The sequence below is a fragment of the Canis lupus genome, chromosome 37 (genome assembly GCF_011100685.1).
Source record: "Canis lupus familiaris isolate Mischka breed German Shepherd chromosome 37, alternate assembly UU_Cfam_GSD_1.0, whole genome shotgun sequence".
Taxonomy (NCBI): Eukaryota; Metazoa; Chordata; class Mammalia; order Carnivora; family Canidae; genus Canis; species Canis lupus.
Genome location: NC_049258.1, coordinates 18,935,109 through 18,953,826, shown reverse-complemented (window position 1 = coordinate 18,953,826; position 18,718 = coordinate 18,935,109). Strand labels below are relative to the sequence as shown.

General features: G+C 35.6%; 1 protein-coding gene across 5 annotated transcripts in view; it reads left to right on the top strand.

Moving 5' to 3' along the window:
* ERBB4 (erb-b2 receptor tyrosine kinase 4) overlaps positions 1–18,718 on the top strand; it is a 1,108,406-nt gene that overhangs the window by 1,045,437 nt on the left and 44,251 nt on the right. For all 5 annotated transcript variants that reach the window (XM_038585650.1, XM_038585649.1, XM_038585647.1 and 2 more), the window contains 4 exons: positions 10,422–10,577; positions 12,958–13,033; positions 16,304–16,450; positions 18,539–18,636. In XM_038585650.1, coding sequence (XP_038441578.1) covers positions 10,422–10,577; positions 12,958–13,033; positions 16,304–16,450; positions 18,539–18,636 — 477 coding nt within the window. The remainder of the gene's footprint in view (positions 1–10,421; positions 10,578–12,957; positions 13,034–16,303; positions 16,451–18,538; positions 18,637–18,718) is intronic.

Sequence of the window (18,718 nt, the reverse complement as noted above, 5' to 3'; positions counted from 1 at the left end):
ATAAAAAGCAAAGGGATGAGATAATAAAAATCGCTAACAACACAAAATTACTTCCAATAATATTAAATATTATCCTTTTTCGTCTTTAGTTTTAATTGTTGTAAGACTATATGTTTGTGAGTGTATTTCTTATTGCCAGGAGTTCCTTTTCTCTTAAACCGGTGATTGAAAGACAGTAGAAGGCTATATAAATAGCTGGGGAGTAGGGTGGGGGAAATCAATGCATTGACTACTATTTATTGACTGTCTACAATGTGATGGGATTGGTAAATGTGAAAAGGATCAAACTGAATTAAGTCGTCTCAGCAGGACCACACTGTTTTTAAGCTTCAGGCAGTTAAGGACTCATAAGGATTTAAAGCAAAAGAATGAAAGGTGGTCAGATGAAAACTTTAACTTTTAGGATTTGTACATGCCAGAACATGGTATTGTACTCCCATTCCTCACTTTGGTGTTTCTCTTAAAAAATAATTTTACAAAAAATAAAATAAAATAAAATAAAATAATTTTACAAACTAGTCAGCTTAGTAGATGAAGGTTCAGTTGGGAATGAGGTGTATTTGAATCTTTTTCTACTCTTCACCTGAAACTGCTAAAATTGTGTAATATGCAATACAGTATTTCTAAAGCTTGAGCATGGAAGATGCAGCCTAATTTATGAATATAAGTGTATGTTATTTCTACATTTAGGTAGGCTGTTATTTCAGCCTAATTTATGAACATAAGTGTATGTTATACAGAAAGTTATTTCACAACAATGCTTGAAAATCTCAGGGTTTAGTTTTAAATAAATGATAGAAGATAGAAGAGAAAATGAGACATAATAAGGTCATCTAAAAGAGTGACATAATCTCCTTGGGAGTGAGGGAAGACTTCATGGAGGAAATGACAGTTGATTTGTGATCTGAAAGACTATAGATTTACCCAAGTCTGCGTCTGAAGTGTGGTAGGAGGATAGCAGTGTGTGCTGACGGGGTGTGCCAGGTAAAGGGAGCAGTATGTGCAAAGACAGAGCCAACAGAATGTTCAGGTTGGTTGAGCCATGGAGTTTCAGCTGAAGAATTCTGAGAAAAGAGGCTAGAATGACAATCAAGTTGCTTGAGGACTTTTTTTCAGTTATAGGACAGAAGAGGTGGGTCAACACATGCACATGACAGCACGTGTGCGCATGTGCACATGCATCCTAGGGTAGTGGAAAATGGGGAAATGACAAAAAGTACATGGGATCAAAGAGGAGAATTAAAACCAGAGCATTAGTCCTCCCTGCCTACCTCTTGGACTAAGTCTAAGCCTTTATGGAGTCAGGAGCTAAAGTCAGTGAGTAAGTTTTTAAGGGAACTATCTGAGACTAGAGTCTTAAGAATAGCAATTAATGTGGCTGGGGTGGGGGGTTGGCAAATGATGGCACAGTGTTGAAAAGCATGTAGAGCTCTTTGTGAAGGCCGCGTGGAGGACCACAGAGCTCTCGCAGGTCAGGAGGCTGAAAAGGCCTCATTCACTGTCTAGAATGATCGATCATAAGCTGCAAGTTCTCAAGCACCAAGAGAGAGCCGCCACTAGAAAGACATCAGCATTTCCCCAGCGGCTCCAGCTGCAGGTTTAAAGGAGGCAGGTATCAGTGAAGAAACCTGAGAAAAACCCAGAAAGTATTCATGAACATCAGTGAGGCTCCCCAGGGAAACCCCAGAAATATCTAGAAACAGCTTCTAAGGGGTAAACAACCTGCAGGCAGGTTGGGTCAAGAAACAGTGAAATTTGTGTTATTACTGTGGCACCATATGTATCCCCAAACCATAAAAAGAGCAAAAACTCAGATGACAACTTCTTGCTCTTGTAAATATAGATGGACCATTCATTCTCCTTTTATAGTTGTACAATATCTGATATTTTTATGGTGATGTTGGGTAGCAAATGAGCCAAGGCATCAATTGAGAATCATTTTCTCTTATTTCCTTCTGCGGAGACCAGAGGCAGAGTCCTAGCATTCTGTCAAAGGGAAAGTGCAAGTTTGAAACAAAGAAAATGCATCAAAAGGGACTTCCAAATCAGCTGTGAGAGATTGAAATGAAAACTGAAAGCTGTGGTTCCAATCCTTCTGAGAATTTTAAGGAGGAAGGAGCCTAAGCAAGAGGAGCCTGGGTCAAGAGCAAGCAGATGGGAAGTAGCTGGGTGACTTCTAGAGGGGAGTATGTGGGTACCACCCTTGTGAGGTTTACCTGTGCTGGGCAAGCATTTGCATAGGTGGGCCAGGTCCATGGCACCTGAAGAAGACAGAGGCAGAGTTGAAGTGAATTCTCCGCTACCAGGATCCCTGGGTGGCTCAGTGGTTTAGTGCCTGCCTTTGGCCCAGGGCCTGATCCTGGAAACCCGGAATTGAGTCCCATATCAGGCTCCCTGCATAGGGCCTGCTTCTCCCTCTGCCTGTGTCTCTGCCTCTCTGTGTGTGTGTGTCTCTCATGAATAAATAAACAAAATATTAAAGAAAAAAAAAAGAATGCTCCACTAGCTATGGACACAAAATTGACTCCAATCACATGAGAGCTTTTAGTGTTCTAGGAATTTCACTTTTTTCAAGGGAAGACTTACTTAAAAATATTCAGTAGTTATAAATACACTCAACTGCCTGGACATATAAATGGGTAAATCACACTTAAGAAAATAGTTATTGAAAATTTTTAGGTCTGTCTGATGACAGTTTGTCCGGTAATAAGTAGACCTCCTAAAATTGATATAAAAATTGTCTTAAGAAGGAAAATTATGTGCACGTATTCCCACCCCCTGGACTTCATGGTTTTCGGTCACTAGCATGCAACTCTGTGGAACTAAAGAATATTAGGAATGATTTGTTTCTGCTCAATTATAACAAAGGCATCAGACATTCCAGCTCTTCCTTATAGCGTCTGAATGTATTCGCACAATATGTATGCTCAGAGAAAGGCTCAGCTTTTATCTGTTAATCTAGAGGTTGCTGTATTAATAGTTTGCACACTTCATTGATTTTTAATTAATTTCTAAAGAGACACAGAGGATAACTCCTACAGCCCACAGACATCTCCGTTCTCATTGTAATCCACATCTTTATTGATTGGCTGCCTAAGGAGCAGAAGTAATCTATTTTAAGTATACTTTTCTGGGAGAGCATGGACACTATACAATTCACTCCTCTCCTTGTAATCATATTGGCAAGAGGTCAGTGAGAAGGAAAAAACGATAACGTGTTTAGTATTCTCTTGATGCAGGCAGATGAGCTTTTTTACCCGTTATTTATTTGTGGCTTCTCACGCATGCTTGTTAAACTTATTTTTTGGTTGTTTGTTTCTTTATTATCATTATTTTGTTTCTTTAAAAGACAAGTCCTAAGCAGGCTGTCCTGCAAATTCTTGCAACGGAAATTTCCAAAAGCTTGTGAAAGGCGGTAAATAAAATTTCTGAAGAAACATCTGAAGAAAATGTAGAGAACCAGAAGAAAAAAATAATCTCTTTTTCCAGCCAGCCTCAGGAATCTGTAAATGCTGTCCTCATTCACTCCTCCTGGGATGCTAATATCACCATCTGGGGTTTGGCCTGAGTGCTGCAGGTTTTATTCTCTTCCACCCTTTGTAAATATTCTAGACTTCTAAAGTTACCCCCATGTACCCTGCAAAGAAAAACTGCTACTGCCTGAACAGCTTTGCAAAACCTCGGTCTTATTGTTCATTTAATCCAACTACAAACATCTACTGAGTGATAGTTAAATGTCAGGCAATCTTCACATTGGGGAGAATACACAGTTGAGTTCACAAGTACTTGGTCTGGAGGCGCTATTCTCGGGGAACCCAATAAAACTAAAGAGATTTGCTTCTTATATACAAGAATTTTATCTTCCCTGAAATTTTAGAGCGCCCATTGTTTTATATAAAAATTATTCAGTTATACATGCTGCCTTTGCTAGTTTCATATATGGTTTACAGTCTATTGACCCTAATTGTTTGCATATAGTCATATAACGTCATGGTTGAGTTTGTTGCCTCTGGAGTCAAGCTGCCTGCAGTCAGAGCTTGGTTTTTTCTAAGCTTTGTCTTGCACTGTCACTCTCAGGCAAGTAATTTTATTTCTCTGTGCATCAGTTTCCTCATCTTAAAATGGGAATGATAGTAGTACAGATCTCATTGGGTTCTTGTGGGTTCCTATATATGAAGCATAGAGATCCTAAAAAACAAACAAACAAACAAAAACAAAGGCAAAAGTCATACACATTGCCTTGAGCTGGCTCATAGAAAACAGTGTCTACAACAGATTTGCATACAGGAAGTTTTTTGGACAAGTGTTCTCGGTGGCAATACCTATAAACCAATGGAAAATATTAGGCAGAGGAAAAAGTTGAGCTATGATGAAACTGCAACACCCAGTCTTAGGAGAAGGCCCTGGAACTGGAGCAGTTCTTCACAGATGTCCAAGGAGCGATGGATTTTGTAATTAAATCAGCCAGTTGCTGGATGTGCGCTGACTCTGTGAGAAGGCAAAACTTTCCCCAGCAAAGCAGCAGTTGGATTGGAGGTATCAAAGCATCCAAAGTGATGCAGCTGAGATGAGAGCTACCAGCAGCCAACACTCCCAGAAGCTCAGAGTATGAGTCCGTTGGTCCTGAAGAAGTTCCTGGGCACAACACCACAGCACCTACTACATGCATGTGTATGTGTAGCATACACACACTCACTCAAATATATTATCGGGACTCTGTGAAAAGTATATATCAAATATCAACAAATATTGTTTTTATTTCACATTATTAAATTTATATGAATTTAGTGCTCAGTATTTCAAAATCTCCTTATGAACTACAACCTAACCAAGTTTCTTGAAGACCATAGGTACAATTGGAAGATGTAAGAATTAACCATGAGGTTTAACTCCAAGCTAGTTTAGGACAGCCACAGGAATCTGCTTTCCTTCTTCTGAAAAAAATAATAGGAGAACATTTGGGGACAAGTGAGCAAGAAACTGAAATCATTTCACCTAACAATGCTGAGTAGCCAATAGGTATTTCGTTTGGCTATCTTCTTTCTCTTACAGTAGTCAAATTGTATTTTTAAGACAGTTGAATTTGAGGTTATTTATTTAGAAAACACATGATATCTTAGAATACTGAACATTCTAGGTGTTTTACAAACATGAAGGCATTGAGTCCACAAGATAATCTTCAGGGTAAATACTATTATTATCCCCCACTTAATGGATAAGGAAATAGAAACACACAAATAAATTGACCGAGGACACAGAGCTACTAAGATCTGGGGTTTACTTCTAAAGTCTGTCATCTTAAATATTGGATGCATGAAACTGACTCTAACTAAAACATATTCATGGCTCTCACTAAACATTTGAAGGGAGGTATCTACTCTACCTCTTTCTGTACTGCTCTCTGTGTCTTTTATTGGTCTACAATTTAATATTTTATATAGATCTGTTGTACAGTTCCATCTATCATGGAATAAAAATTTAAAGCTAGAGGACACTTCAGAGATCATTTAGGCCAATCTGTCACTTTTATAGGAGAGGTAAAATGAGTATCTGAGGTCAAAAGCCTAGTGAACAGCACGCCCAGGACTTCTGTCTCCAACATTCAGTTCTGTGTTCTTTTCTCTGCTTTGCCATGAACCAGCTTTCCCTGGTTGAAAAGACTTTTCAGTTTATTTAATTAGGAACCCCCTTAGATTCCCTTCATGGCCTATTTGGATAAAGTCAGTCACTTCATCCAAAAAGGCCCCTTTCTCCCATTGAACATGCTCATATCTTTAGCCCTAACAGGAGAGAGCATTATACTTGGATTTCTTTTTCTTTCCTCAAGCATAGAATTGCTTTTAGAAGGAAAAGTAGAAAAGAGGAGTGATTTTCATTTGGAGCTAGCTTTCCTGAAGCTTCCTATGTTATTAAAAAAGCTTCAGGTTATTAGAATGAAAACAGAAAAAAAGAAGTGTACTCTTGCTAACTCCAGAGATTAATGCCTGTGAGAGCTGACTGCAGCTTGAATTTTTTAGCTACACACATGTGTTTGATGAAATTGTCACATGGCCTATATATGGGAAGCAAATATTTATTGTCAAAAATAGTCTAGTCTCTCTTGAGTTGCGTTAGCTTCCTGCAGCTGAGCAGAATACATTTTCACATTGGATTAATACATAATAAGAATGCATTTTTTGCTAGGCAGCTGTGATTCAAATATCCTAAGATTTAAAAGAAGGTCATTGCTAGGCGTTCATCGATACTGATATTTTGATATTTTTCCATAGAGCAGTTTAGAGGAGTCGATTTTAACCAGAGATTAAAACTTTAAACTCAATTGTAATAAAATTATCCTTGGACTTTTGTATTAAAGTGCTTTTCTGAAAGTGAGAGTAAAGTTTGACTTTTCCTAGCTAGTTTGTATTTATTAAAGCACCTTTTAAGAGAGAGAAGCAAAACAGAAAATAAGTACTCTTTGAAAACTCATTAAATATTAAAAAATGGTAAAATACTGAATGGTTTGGGTAATGGTAAGATCTGAATAGTTTGAGTAAAATCAAGAGTCTAGCAGCTGGGTCCAGAAGTAGACAAAATGCTCCTAAAACATGTCTACAAAAAACTGTTCTCAGTGCTGATAAAAGGCAGATATTTTGGATCAGCAAATCTACTGTTTTATTCACCCTTTCTGCAGCACTGAAAACTTTCCACCTATCTCATTCATGACCTTTATCTTCCCTAAAATCCTGAATCTGTGAATATATTTATGGAGGCCACCAAATCTTTTATTAGGTTCCCTAATTTTTCCTTCTTTTTATATGGCAGCATCCTTAGGTGAATCATTACAAAAGTAATACTTTGAACAGTAATTATTTGGTATTTGTACCTACACATTAATCATGATGGATTGGTTATGGGTATATGTATCACCATTTGTAAACATTTATTGAGCACCTACTGTGATATATTAATTGAGGTTCACAGATTTTCTGAAATAAGCAGTTCAAGTTAATGAGGGTAAGTTATTCTTATTCACACTAGGACTGTTCATATCTGTGGAAAAATAATAAAAACTTGCATATTCTGGACTTACTATATGGCAGTTACTATTTGAATACTTTACATATATTAACTCACTTTATCTTTACAACAATCCATGGTATAGGGTCCTTTTATGGCCGTTTTAGAGACAAAGGTGAGTGCCAGGTTAATTAGCTTGCCAGAGTTACATAGCTAGAACATAGCAGAGCTGGGGTTCGATCCGGGAGATTGACCCCTGAATCTTCACTCAAACCAGCCCCATCATTGTGCATATTCACAATGCACAATTTTTTTTTAAAGCCTGTTTTTTGTTTTTACTGGAGGCTCAGGTGGCACATGACAGTTCATAAAATGGCTTCAGAGGTAGGGGCTGGGGTTGGGGGGGGAGACAAAAAATAAACTAGGATGGGAAAGAAAACAACCAGGAGGAGGTAAGAGCTGGCTGGTTCCTTCTCAGCCTGATTTAGGGGAGGGAGCTGATGCCTCTGAACAATAGGATGGGTCCCTTCCTTCACCAATGCAGGTGGCCAATGCAGGAATGAGTTTCCAATTTATGTGATCCAAATTCCTGCCACATCACAGAAGGTTTTTTAATTTAGCTGAATTTTAAAGGTAAATGCAAATAAATTGGTCACTTGCATTGTGCCCCGAAATTCACAGAGACATCTTATAATATTTTTGCTCCAAAAGAACTAGGATCTTTTAAAGGTATATGAATTCACTATGTATATTAATTTCCACAGGCCAACATGACCCCATGACCCATCAAGAGAAGGGCTAGACTTAAATGTGCAGACTTTGGAGCCCCATAGCAAGAGATCAGATCCCAGTTCTAGCACTCATTAGACGACTTGGAACAAGTAACCACCTCTCTGAGACTTGGCTTTCTCACATTTAAAATGGGATAAAAACTATGCATCTTATAGGATAAGGTTAACCTCCCATTGTAGAAGCATTTAGTTTAATGCCTGCCGTGTTCCGAGTACTCAGCGTTAGCTGTGGTTATTGTTGGTGTTAGTATTCCTGTAAAGGACTCCACCAGAGCCGGCATGGCAAGGACCTGGGGGTTGCAAAAAGGCAGAGTGCGTTTCTTTTGGTGCAGCACCCCTCCACTATGGTGAAGGGCCCTTCTTTTTAATCATCTTCAAACTTCAAAGGACTTCATCCAGTTTGTCACTGCTGTTTCTAATAACTGCCTCCTTCCTTGCATCATACTTTGGCTTAAGGAGTGATTTTATTTTGAAGGAATCTAGCAGAGAATGTGGTTCTGATGAGATCTTCTGGTAAGGAAGTCCTATCGTAATGACTGTGGCGTGGAGACACCTATTGTGAGCAATCCATAGATGATTCAACACTCTAATCCAGGTGTGAAAGTAAGGGACAGGGGACCTGGATGGTTCAGTGGTTGAGCATCTGCCTTTGGCTCAGGTCGTGATTCCGGGATCCTAGGATCAGGTCCTGCATCAGGCTCCTCACAGGGAGCCTACTTCTCCCTCTGCCTGTGTCTCTGCTTCTCTCTGTGTGTCTCTCATGAATAAATAAATGAAACCTTTTAAAAACGTGTTTTGATCCTCAAAACACGGTTCTCCTAAATGCCTTTACATACATCACCCTGATTCATTCAAGTCTGTATTCCACGTCTGCCCACTTCATTAATAGCTCTGTCCTCCTTCAGTGAACATATTTCTCTCTTTTTTTGTTTCTCTGATGTCTAGCACAGAGCCTGGAACATAGTGTGTGTTTCGTCATTGTGTGTTGATCTGAATATTAACTCATTGCCAACACACTTTGCATATTCCTATATGAAGGTGGTAGGAAAGGTGAATGTTTTTGTGGACATTTCTTAAAGGGGCAAATCATTGAAAAAAATCTTTATCTCCAAGGCAGTAAGTCTGTGTTTTGGTCCCTTAAATCATATAAGGGCTATATGTTTTTAGATTCACTTTATTCTAGGAATTTCCAAGTTAGCACAATCAAACAGAAAGCACTGTTTAGGGAAGAGAATAAAACCTTAGAAATCTCAGTTGTGGACTGATTTCAGAAAACACTAATACAAGTGGTGGTCACCCAACTGCTGACCAGTTGGACCATATCAGGCAGTATGTGCACTGGTTGTATATAATGGACATTGATAGTATAGTGTTTGGCTCATGATCATGTTTGAAGCAATCGTCTCTTTACACTACATTGAGTATACAGTTCACCATATTTTTCTTTTTTTTTAACCTATGTGATTTAAGTGCCTGTTTTCCACAGATTTTGTTTTGATATCAGCAACTGTTAATCCTCAGAGTCCTGCAATTATAATGTTAACTACCAACACCTTTGATTTGCAATTGGTATACAGTATGCTGTAACCATTTTTTCTTTTTTTTTTTGCTTTAACCATTTTCTAATAATTCTGATTTGTTTTTGAATGACAACCCTTTTTTCCCTCTGAAATCCTCAAGTATAGAATTCCTCTAACACTTCAATAAGAATATATTCACTCTAATCTAGGCCTCTGAGTTTACTTCCTTAATTTTATATAAACCTTTAGTTAAGGCTGTTTAATGATTCTTAGTTTCCCTACTGGTAAAGTAAAATTAATATGTATTGCTTCTATGGATTATGGAAATATACATATGAATATACATGCATATGAATATACACATGAACATATTTAGATATATGTGGATACATATCATTGTTGACAATCAGTAATACATTTTATTTTTAATTACCCTATATGTTTAATGGAAAAACATATTAAAGGTTCATTTCAGGATCATTATAAACAATGTAATTTCACTTGTGGGTTCATATAATGACTACTAATGTCATTGAAGCCATTTTTTAAAATTAGAGGCTTTTAATGCCTCTAAGGTATAGTTCATTTTTTGCATAATTAATAAGAATAATATGATTCTTAAGCCTTGATAGAATCTATGGTGGTGATTTTGGCACCATTAAACCTTCATATGAATTTTTTTAATTTTTTAAAATTATGGATGGGTCTCTTTGTTTCGAGCATACAGGGAGGATGACATAAAGCATGAGTTATTGAGAGCACAAATAGAAATATGTGGGTCAGACTAAGTGTATGTTAGCTTATCTACTGAGACACACGCACACCTCACTAATGAAAGTGTTTGCAAAAGAGTATAAAGTCTCTGAGAAAAAAAATGATCTAACATTTAGCTCATGTACAGGTAATTCTTGATAGGACTTTAGGTAGAAAAGGCCAAGAACTATTTGTGATTTGCTTTTTATCCTAGGTTTTTACTAATTTTGAAAATATTCCGAGATTCTGGCTTCACTTGGAGAAATCAAGCACTTGCAACTGAAGGCAAAGAAACTGCTTTTTAGACAATAAAAAAGCCTAGTCATTAACTATCATTTTGGAACTTGGTATTTTTCAGGGGATGATGTACCTGGAAGAAAGACGACTTGTTCATCGGGACTTGGCAGCCCGAAATGTCTTAGTGAAATCTCCAAACCATGTGAAAATCACAGATTTTGGACTAGCCAGACTCTTAGAAGGAGATGAAAAAGAGTATAATGCTGATGGAGGAAAGGTGGGTCTCTTTTTAGAGAAATATTGCTTGAAAATATGTATGATATCCTTTTGTCTTCTTACATGTTATAGGAAGCAGCCACTCAGTCTGAGGTTATGAGAGTATAAAAATCTCAGTTCCATCATTTGCCTTCTCTTTCACCGAGGGAAATATAAAAATTATATAAAAATTATATAAAAATTACATAAAACGTCCATTTCTCAAAAGTAGCCAAAATAAGATAATTTATCTCTAGTGGTCTTCATATCACATCCAGTGTTGGGAAGAGGGTGGATCCTTAGGAAATATAGAAATTATACTTTAATCCAGGACCATAGAAATTGTTTCATTGATTCTAAGAACACAGGACTGATATACAACAGAAAGACATAACTATTCTTTTCATAGATTAGAGAGAAGCCTGGCTACTACCAAGAACCATAACTCATTAGAATTTAACTTCTAATCCTCTTTTACCAGATACCACAGATTCTTCTTATCTGGCTCAATTTTTTTTTTAAGCTTTTATTGTAACATATGATGGACCAATTTGCTGTATTTATTATCTGATTGTAGAATGTAGGCTACTATATTCTGAGGATCTTAACAGTATCATTGCCTTTCTTATTTTTCTGACTTGCCTCTGGCCTTACCTGACAACCGTGCTCCTCCATACGGCCTCAGAGCAGACCTTAGTTCAAGCTCTTGTTTTTTTCTCATTAACCACTATTTAAATTACCATTCTTGCTAAACAGTGAGGCTATCTGCTCTCCATCTAGAGGTCACTCTAGCTTAATGTGAGAAAACTTAGATCAGGAGAGGCCAAATGAAATAGCAAATGCATCCTTCACCTATGGTGATGTACAAACACATGCTAACCAAAAAAAAAAAAAAAAGTGATTGATATACATATATATAAATTGATATATATATAAATATTTATCGTATGCCTTATTTATCATGAGCCATCCAGGTATATATTATAAATATTTTGCAATGATAGGCTTCCAAATGCTTAACATTGATTTTATTATGTCATGTAGTAGATGATTTTTATATAACTTTATACAATCTTATGTAACTATATATATCTATTCAAATCTTATCACAAAAGAAAAATTCTTTAAAAACTCTGCAGTTTTGTAGTATTTCCTAATCTTTCCTTGATTTTATTAGACGGTTTTGCCTGTTTACTACCAAATTGCAGCAGTTTGAGACCATAGCTTTGAAATTCACTGCAAGATTGCACAGTAGAAGTCTATAAATCACATGACTTCACTTGTCTTAAGAACATACAGCTGTAGGATTTGTCTAAAGCAAGATTCATTATAGCTTTAAGTGCCTAGTAACCATTAAGTCTTTATCAAGCCACCTGTGATTTAAACTTACTTCTTTAACACAATGGCCGTAGTCCATAAAGTCGGCTAACTCCTTGCCCACAGGGAAATCACTTTCACTGTGTCTTCTGTTCCCTTTCACTGAATACCATGATTCTGTCGTAGTTACCTTGGTGTCACCTTGGTGAGCAGCGAACCTCATGATTTCAAAAGCCTATTTAGTTTTAAGCTTTCTACTGCAAAGTAAAAGTGTTTATCTTTATTCCGTAGAACCTAATTATATTTCCAGCTATATAATGCTGCCCTTCCTAGTTGAGACTTATTCTGCTGACCCATCATCAGCAGGGTATGTGAGTTGAGTTGTTTTTCCTGTTGTGATGATAGATTTGTACTCATCCTCTCACATTCTTTTATATAATTCCGAGTTTGAAAATGGTACATATTTTCAATACTGGCTAACCAAGACAAGGGAGATCATTTGTGGCTGGGGAACAAAGCAAGCCTAACTCTGGGATTCATTGCTTTAGAGGCTTAAGGGACCAAATCATATGAGAGGAAGAAGGTGCGGGCAAGTTTAGGAAGAGTCTATTTTACTGGTGGCCAGAAATTTTGTGAGGGGGAAAAAAAGGGTAAGTAAAAATGTAAGGAATCTCATTGGGGGAAAAAAATGTAGTAAACCATATTTCTAGAAGCACATCTCTTAAATGTTTAGAATTGATATTGTGAGTCATAGTTAACTAGTAACTAAACTAATTGATAAACATTATTAAGAACTATAGAAAATCATACTGTTTTACTTATCATTGTTTATGAAGCTTTTAAAAATAAATATATCTTTAGGTTAATTCACTTTAAGAATTTTATAAATTTCAGTTCATTGTTCTCTGTATTGAAAAATAATATGTTTATTATTATTATATATGTATTTTCTATACACACAAAAATACACATCAAAAAATACAATTGAGACAAGCCAGCGACTCATATTTTGGGAAATGAATATAGTAATAACCTTTTATGTAGCTATAAAACTTTCACTTTTTATTTCTCTTTTTATTTCTCAGATGCCAATTAAATGGATGGCTCTCGAGTGTATACACTATAGAAAATTCACCCATCAGAGTGATGTTTGGAGCTATGGTAAATAAATCTTCCTTGTGAATTAAGGGTTTTAAAGCAAAAATAAATATATTAGGCTCATGTAAAATCCTAAGCCAATTTATTTTATTGTGTTGGAAATACCACCTTACAAGCCTTGTTTCCTAAAGGAATTAACTCTTTGCTCTTCCAGTTACAAAAATGAAACTCTAAATTGTATCATTTATCTACCTTTTTTGTCATTCCTTGGTTCTCTGTTATAAGCTAATATATTAAAGTCTCACTTGAGTTGTCTATCATAACCTTTGGTTTGGTAACAACTTTTCTGATCATTTTGACAGAAAAAAATAGCCAATTTTAGTTTAGGAAAAATGTCATAGAGCCTCCTAGCCTTAATTTTCAAAAGCTCTTTGAAAGTATGTTAAAAATAAAAGAATTTCTGTTCTATAATAAGAAAGAGGTTATTTTTGTAACAAAGAACAATTACTGAAAGCAGTAAGGTGAGACCAATAAATGTGAGGGGAGAAATAAGAGAGAAGATTTCTAGTTGCAGCTTTGATTTTAATTTACAAACTACTTTGGAATAAACAGACACATTAGAGAGTGACTACTATGAACTAGAAAAGAGTAATTTTAAATATTGAATTTAATTGCATTTATTCAATTGTTGAGATGAGATACTTACATGTATGTGGCGATTTACAACTTACGTTCATCCGGGTATTATTAAGAATGAATCAGAGACGCCTGGGTGGCTCAGTGGTTGAGCATCTGCCTTTGGCTCAAGTGATCCCAGGATTGGGGATCAAGGAAGCATTAGGCTTCCTGTAGGGAGTCTGGTCCTCCCTCTGCCTATGTCTCTGCCTTTCTCTGTGTCTCTCTTGAATAAAAAAAATAAATAATCTTAAAAAAAGGAATGAATCAACACCTTTTCTAAGTTTAAATATAAACATAAAACCATATTTCTTACAAATAAAAACCACAACCCCCATTTAAGCAAAAAGGTGGTGGTGTGACTTGAAAGCATGGTACGATTTAGTTCACTAAAATTTAAGCCTAGCTTTATCTTTGTTTTTGTTTTTAGAAAGAAAGACTTAATCCATTCAATCATTAAAGAACTTACACCTCTTATCTAGAAAAGCACAAATTATCTTAAAAAAAATTAAGACATTTCTGTAAAGTGTTTTTTTCCCTCCACACACGTATGCTGTTGGCTTAAAATTTCCGTGAAGGTCACATGTATTCTACTAGGCTTAGAAATACAAAGTGTGCTGGGTTTGAAATTTAGGCAAGTGTAGGGAAACGATTGAAAGAATGTAGTTGCTGAACTGTAAGGACTGAATAGAAACACAAATCTACTATGTTTATTACATGATACAAATTAGTGTATATATTATATGATATAGATTTATAGATTATATTTTCTATGATAGACTTATATGTTATCATATGTGTTTTGATATATGACATACATATCATTTTTTCCTTTTTCTATGTATGTTTCCCTCATTTAAATATAGCAATCAAACAATTTTAAACAACCTCTACAATAAGTACATAGATAGATAGATAGATAGATAGATAGATAGATAGATAAATACTCTGCTTTGAAACATAGCCCAGGTCATCAACCCATATCTATAAGGCATTTTAAGATTTTTATGATATATCATAGTTGATTGCAAAAGGTATACAAGGCAAAGAGAAACACAATATTTAAAATGCACCTTTGTGGCAAATTGCCACTGGATGCATCTTTATTTTTATAAAAATAAATATGTATTAGCTATGGTTTATAGGTTCAAATGACAGAATTGTAAGTTTTGAGGATGTTTCTGGTTCAGTTTTTCTGAGATTGTCCCTCTGCATGAAGCCATCTCTGTTTAACCCTATCTTGCGTTCATTCCTGCAAGGATAGAGTTGGATTGCTCTTGGCAGAGGTGGGGGTTTTGCTGTTCCTGCTTTTGTTTTTGTATTTATGTGTTTATTATATTTTCCATCATTTTGATTTGTAATTGGATTGCATTTTGTTTATATTGGAAGTTCTGATAGAGATGTGAGTGTCTATTCTTTTATAACTGCATATATAAGTTAACAAAATATCCTCATCAAATACATGTTCTGTAAATATGTATTTATATTGACTGACTGAATATAGATGGACAGCCATCCACTTCTTAACTTGTTCCAGCCTGTCTCATGGACACTGAATTTTAATTATTGGTTCTACAGAGCCATTCCTTAATGTGCAAAATTAAGTAGGATTTAAACAAGATCAAACACTTAAATTGTGTCACTAGTTACATTTTTACATTATATTTAAAACTCATAAGATTTAAAAAATAATAAGCAAAATCAGGTAACCATGGCAATAATTAGGTAATAAGGATATTATAAAGTATAATTTGAAGATCACATATACTTTTATATTTTAAGCTTTGTATTTTTATTAGTAGTCAATGATAAGTATTATGAGCTAAAAAAAGACTTCAGTTTGAATAAATAATTATTACAGATGGAAGTAAAAAAAACATAGTCCTAATTAATGGATTTTACATAAAAATATGCTTTGTATGCTATGTGAACCAATCAAAATTCATTGGTAAAACTCTTACACACAGCTATTTCTGAATGTACAAGCCTACCCTTAAGAAATGGTGACTTTTTAATTGTATAATTATGAGATCATAAAGAGGAGTATAGGGTATATTTTCTTGTTCAAATTAGAATCATTATATTTTTAAGCATTTTATTTATTCATGAGAGAGAGAGGCAGAGACACAGGGAGAGGGAGAAGCAGGCTCCATGCAGGGAGCCGGACATGGGATTTGATCCCCGGTCTCCAGGATCACACCCTGGGCCAAAGGTAATGCTAAACCGCTGAGCCACCCGGGCTGCCTTCATTAAAAATTTCAAGACAATAATATGATAGTAGAATTTCCCATAAAGATTTTGTCATTGGGCTTCTTCTAATGGACATAGAAATCTGAAGAGCCTTTCTTTAGACTATTTTTTTAAATTTATTTATGTATTTGAGAGAGAGAGTAGAGGAGGAGGGCAGAGTCTTAAGCAGATGCCACATTGAGTGAGCACAGATCCTGATGCGGGGCTCAATCCCACCATCCTGAGATGACAACCTCAGCCAAAGCCAAGAGTCTGAATGCTTAATGGATTGTGTCACCCAAGCGCCCTCCCTCTTTAGACTATTTTTGACTGCCTTTCTAAGGAGCTTTCTTTTGTCACTGGCATACAGCTGGTTTCTTCGAAGAGTGTTGTTAATATGCTTATGTAAATATTTGATCTCCAATTTAGGAGTCACTATATGGGAACTGATGACATTTGGAGGAAAACCCTACGATGGAATTCCAACCCGAGAAATCCCTGATTTATTAGAGAAAGGAGAACGTTTGCCGCAGCCTCCTATCTGCACTATTGACGTTTACATGGTCATGGTCAAATGTAAGATTGCAAAATAATTTTATCATCACCATCATCATGCTTAGTAAAGTAATAGTATGGATTAATCTACCTGCATAATGTTTTTTGATATTGAAAAATATGAAAGTTCAAAATAATTATGAAAAAAGATCATGTAAACACCTGTGTTTGTGTGCTTATTGTTAATAGGAAGCAATATGCGTGCTTCCACGTTATAAAGTCAAAATTTTATGACTCTTCCTCTTCTGATTCATTTCACTTTGAATCTTATCATTTCCATGACAATCAAATTGTCTTTCATAAAGAGATGTAATTAGTCACAATAATGTTAGTCATCTTTATAGGAAAATAGCAGTCTAAACAAATGGTTTAAATACAAAGGGAGAAAGCTTGAAACTGATAGTTTAAAAAAATGAATTAAATGGAAATAGGTTTACCAATTTTAGTCAACAGGAAATTAGCAGAGCAGAATGGGAAATGGAAAGACGTGAATCTACAGTGAAAAAGATTATGAATGCTTACTTTTTTCGATTTGATCATTTGTTTACATCAAATGCTCTTTTCTTCCTCCTTTCTATGCCCCAGACACATATGTATTATAAATGTGTTTTGGCAGCCTAGGCTCTTAATTTAAATAGAATTAGAGAAGTCTCTGGAGTTTCCTACTTAATTTAAGTGAGATTAACATTCAGCAATCTTTCTTGTGTAATCTGGGGTTTTCCCCTTTTGATTTACACAGGGTTAGCAAAGAAACAAACTGGTGAAGGTGAATAAGCATCTTATTAATAAGAGACTTTGGACCCAGATCCACTCAGATTTATATTCATGACATGTGTGATACATTCTGACAGTAAGGAAGAAATAAAAAATGTGCTTTCCAGTTCAGGTCAGCATGCCCTTTTCTCTAAGCATAGTTCTATTTACTCAATATTTAGTTAGAAAGATACTGATACCTCCCGGCGAAGTTAACCTTTTTTGATTCCAATAGTTCCAGAAATACCTATTTTCTCATTAGCATTTTTTTTTGTAAGTGAATGCATATAGTTGAGCTTTGTTAAGAGAGAAAAAATGCAGGTGATACTAATGATACATGAAATGACACACACAGACTTCCCAGAACAAGAATAAAAATTGAACTCCTGGAAAAGGGAAACAAACCTTATAGCTTTATTGGATCAAACATCATTCAGGAGTCATCTATGGAAGGAACTTTAAAAACATGCATGCATTATATAATTTGATCTCATAACTAGCATCAGAGGTAATTTAAAATACTTTGTTTAGATACTCTGATGAAACAATGAAAAAAATCAGGAAAATATTTTGCCTAATAGAGTTTTACCTTGCTTTTGTGAATTTTAATACTTAAGAAGACAGTCATTTGGCAAGAAAATCAAGGAAAGCTTGGTGCTTTAATTTTTGTGATCTCACCAGCTAAACAGTGCCTGGGGAGATGGGACCCACTTTATCTAGAGTCCCAGCTAAATAATAATACATACCTTGAAAATTGCTGATAGTATTTTTATGCTGCAAAGGCTAGTACTTAGATAAGCTAATGGCTATTGCTGAACAAGCATTACCCATAACTTTGCATTTTCTTTTTCCCCACCAGGAAAGAGGTGGCACAAGAAAGTTGCTTTTTCTTCCTTTTTCCCCTCTGTGCTGGTATACTCCATTGTAACCAGAGCTTGTATTCCATGTCACTCCTGACATAAACTAATAAATCCTATCCCAGTCACCTCTTTTATAACCATCAAAGAGATGTTTAAAAAATAAAAATTCTCTCCATACTTAAGAAAAAAAGATCTGAGATTCTCTAAGTTCCCAGAGTTAGCCTAGGTTATATTTTTAAGAAGAAAAATTAATTTTAAATTAGATCAACAAAGTGAAAAGTCTCTGTTATTCTATCATATATTATATTTTGCTAACAAATATCAACAAACTGATTCAGATAGAACCTCACCTATTGGATTGTTTAACTTTCTTTGTTTTTTTTAGATCATTGTTACTGAAACAATATTTTTCAAACTTAGCCTATGTTTTCATAAAATGTACATCCTGCTTCTTGCTAATTATGGGTATAAATGACTCTTGTGTGTGAATTTCTAGGTTGGATGATTGATGCTGACAGTAGGCCTAAATTTAAGGAACTGGCTGCTGAGTTTTCGAGGATGGCTCGAGACCCTCAAAGATATCTAGTCATTCAGGTGAGTACATATCTGGTCTTTGGAACTGTGGAAATCACCACTCATAGTCGATTAACTAAAGCAGAATATCATGTGAAATGAC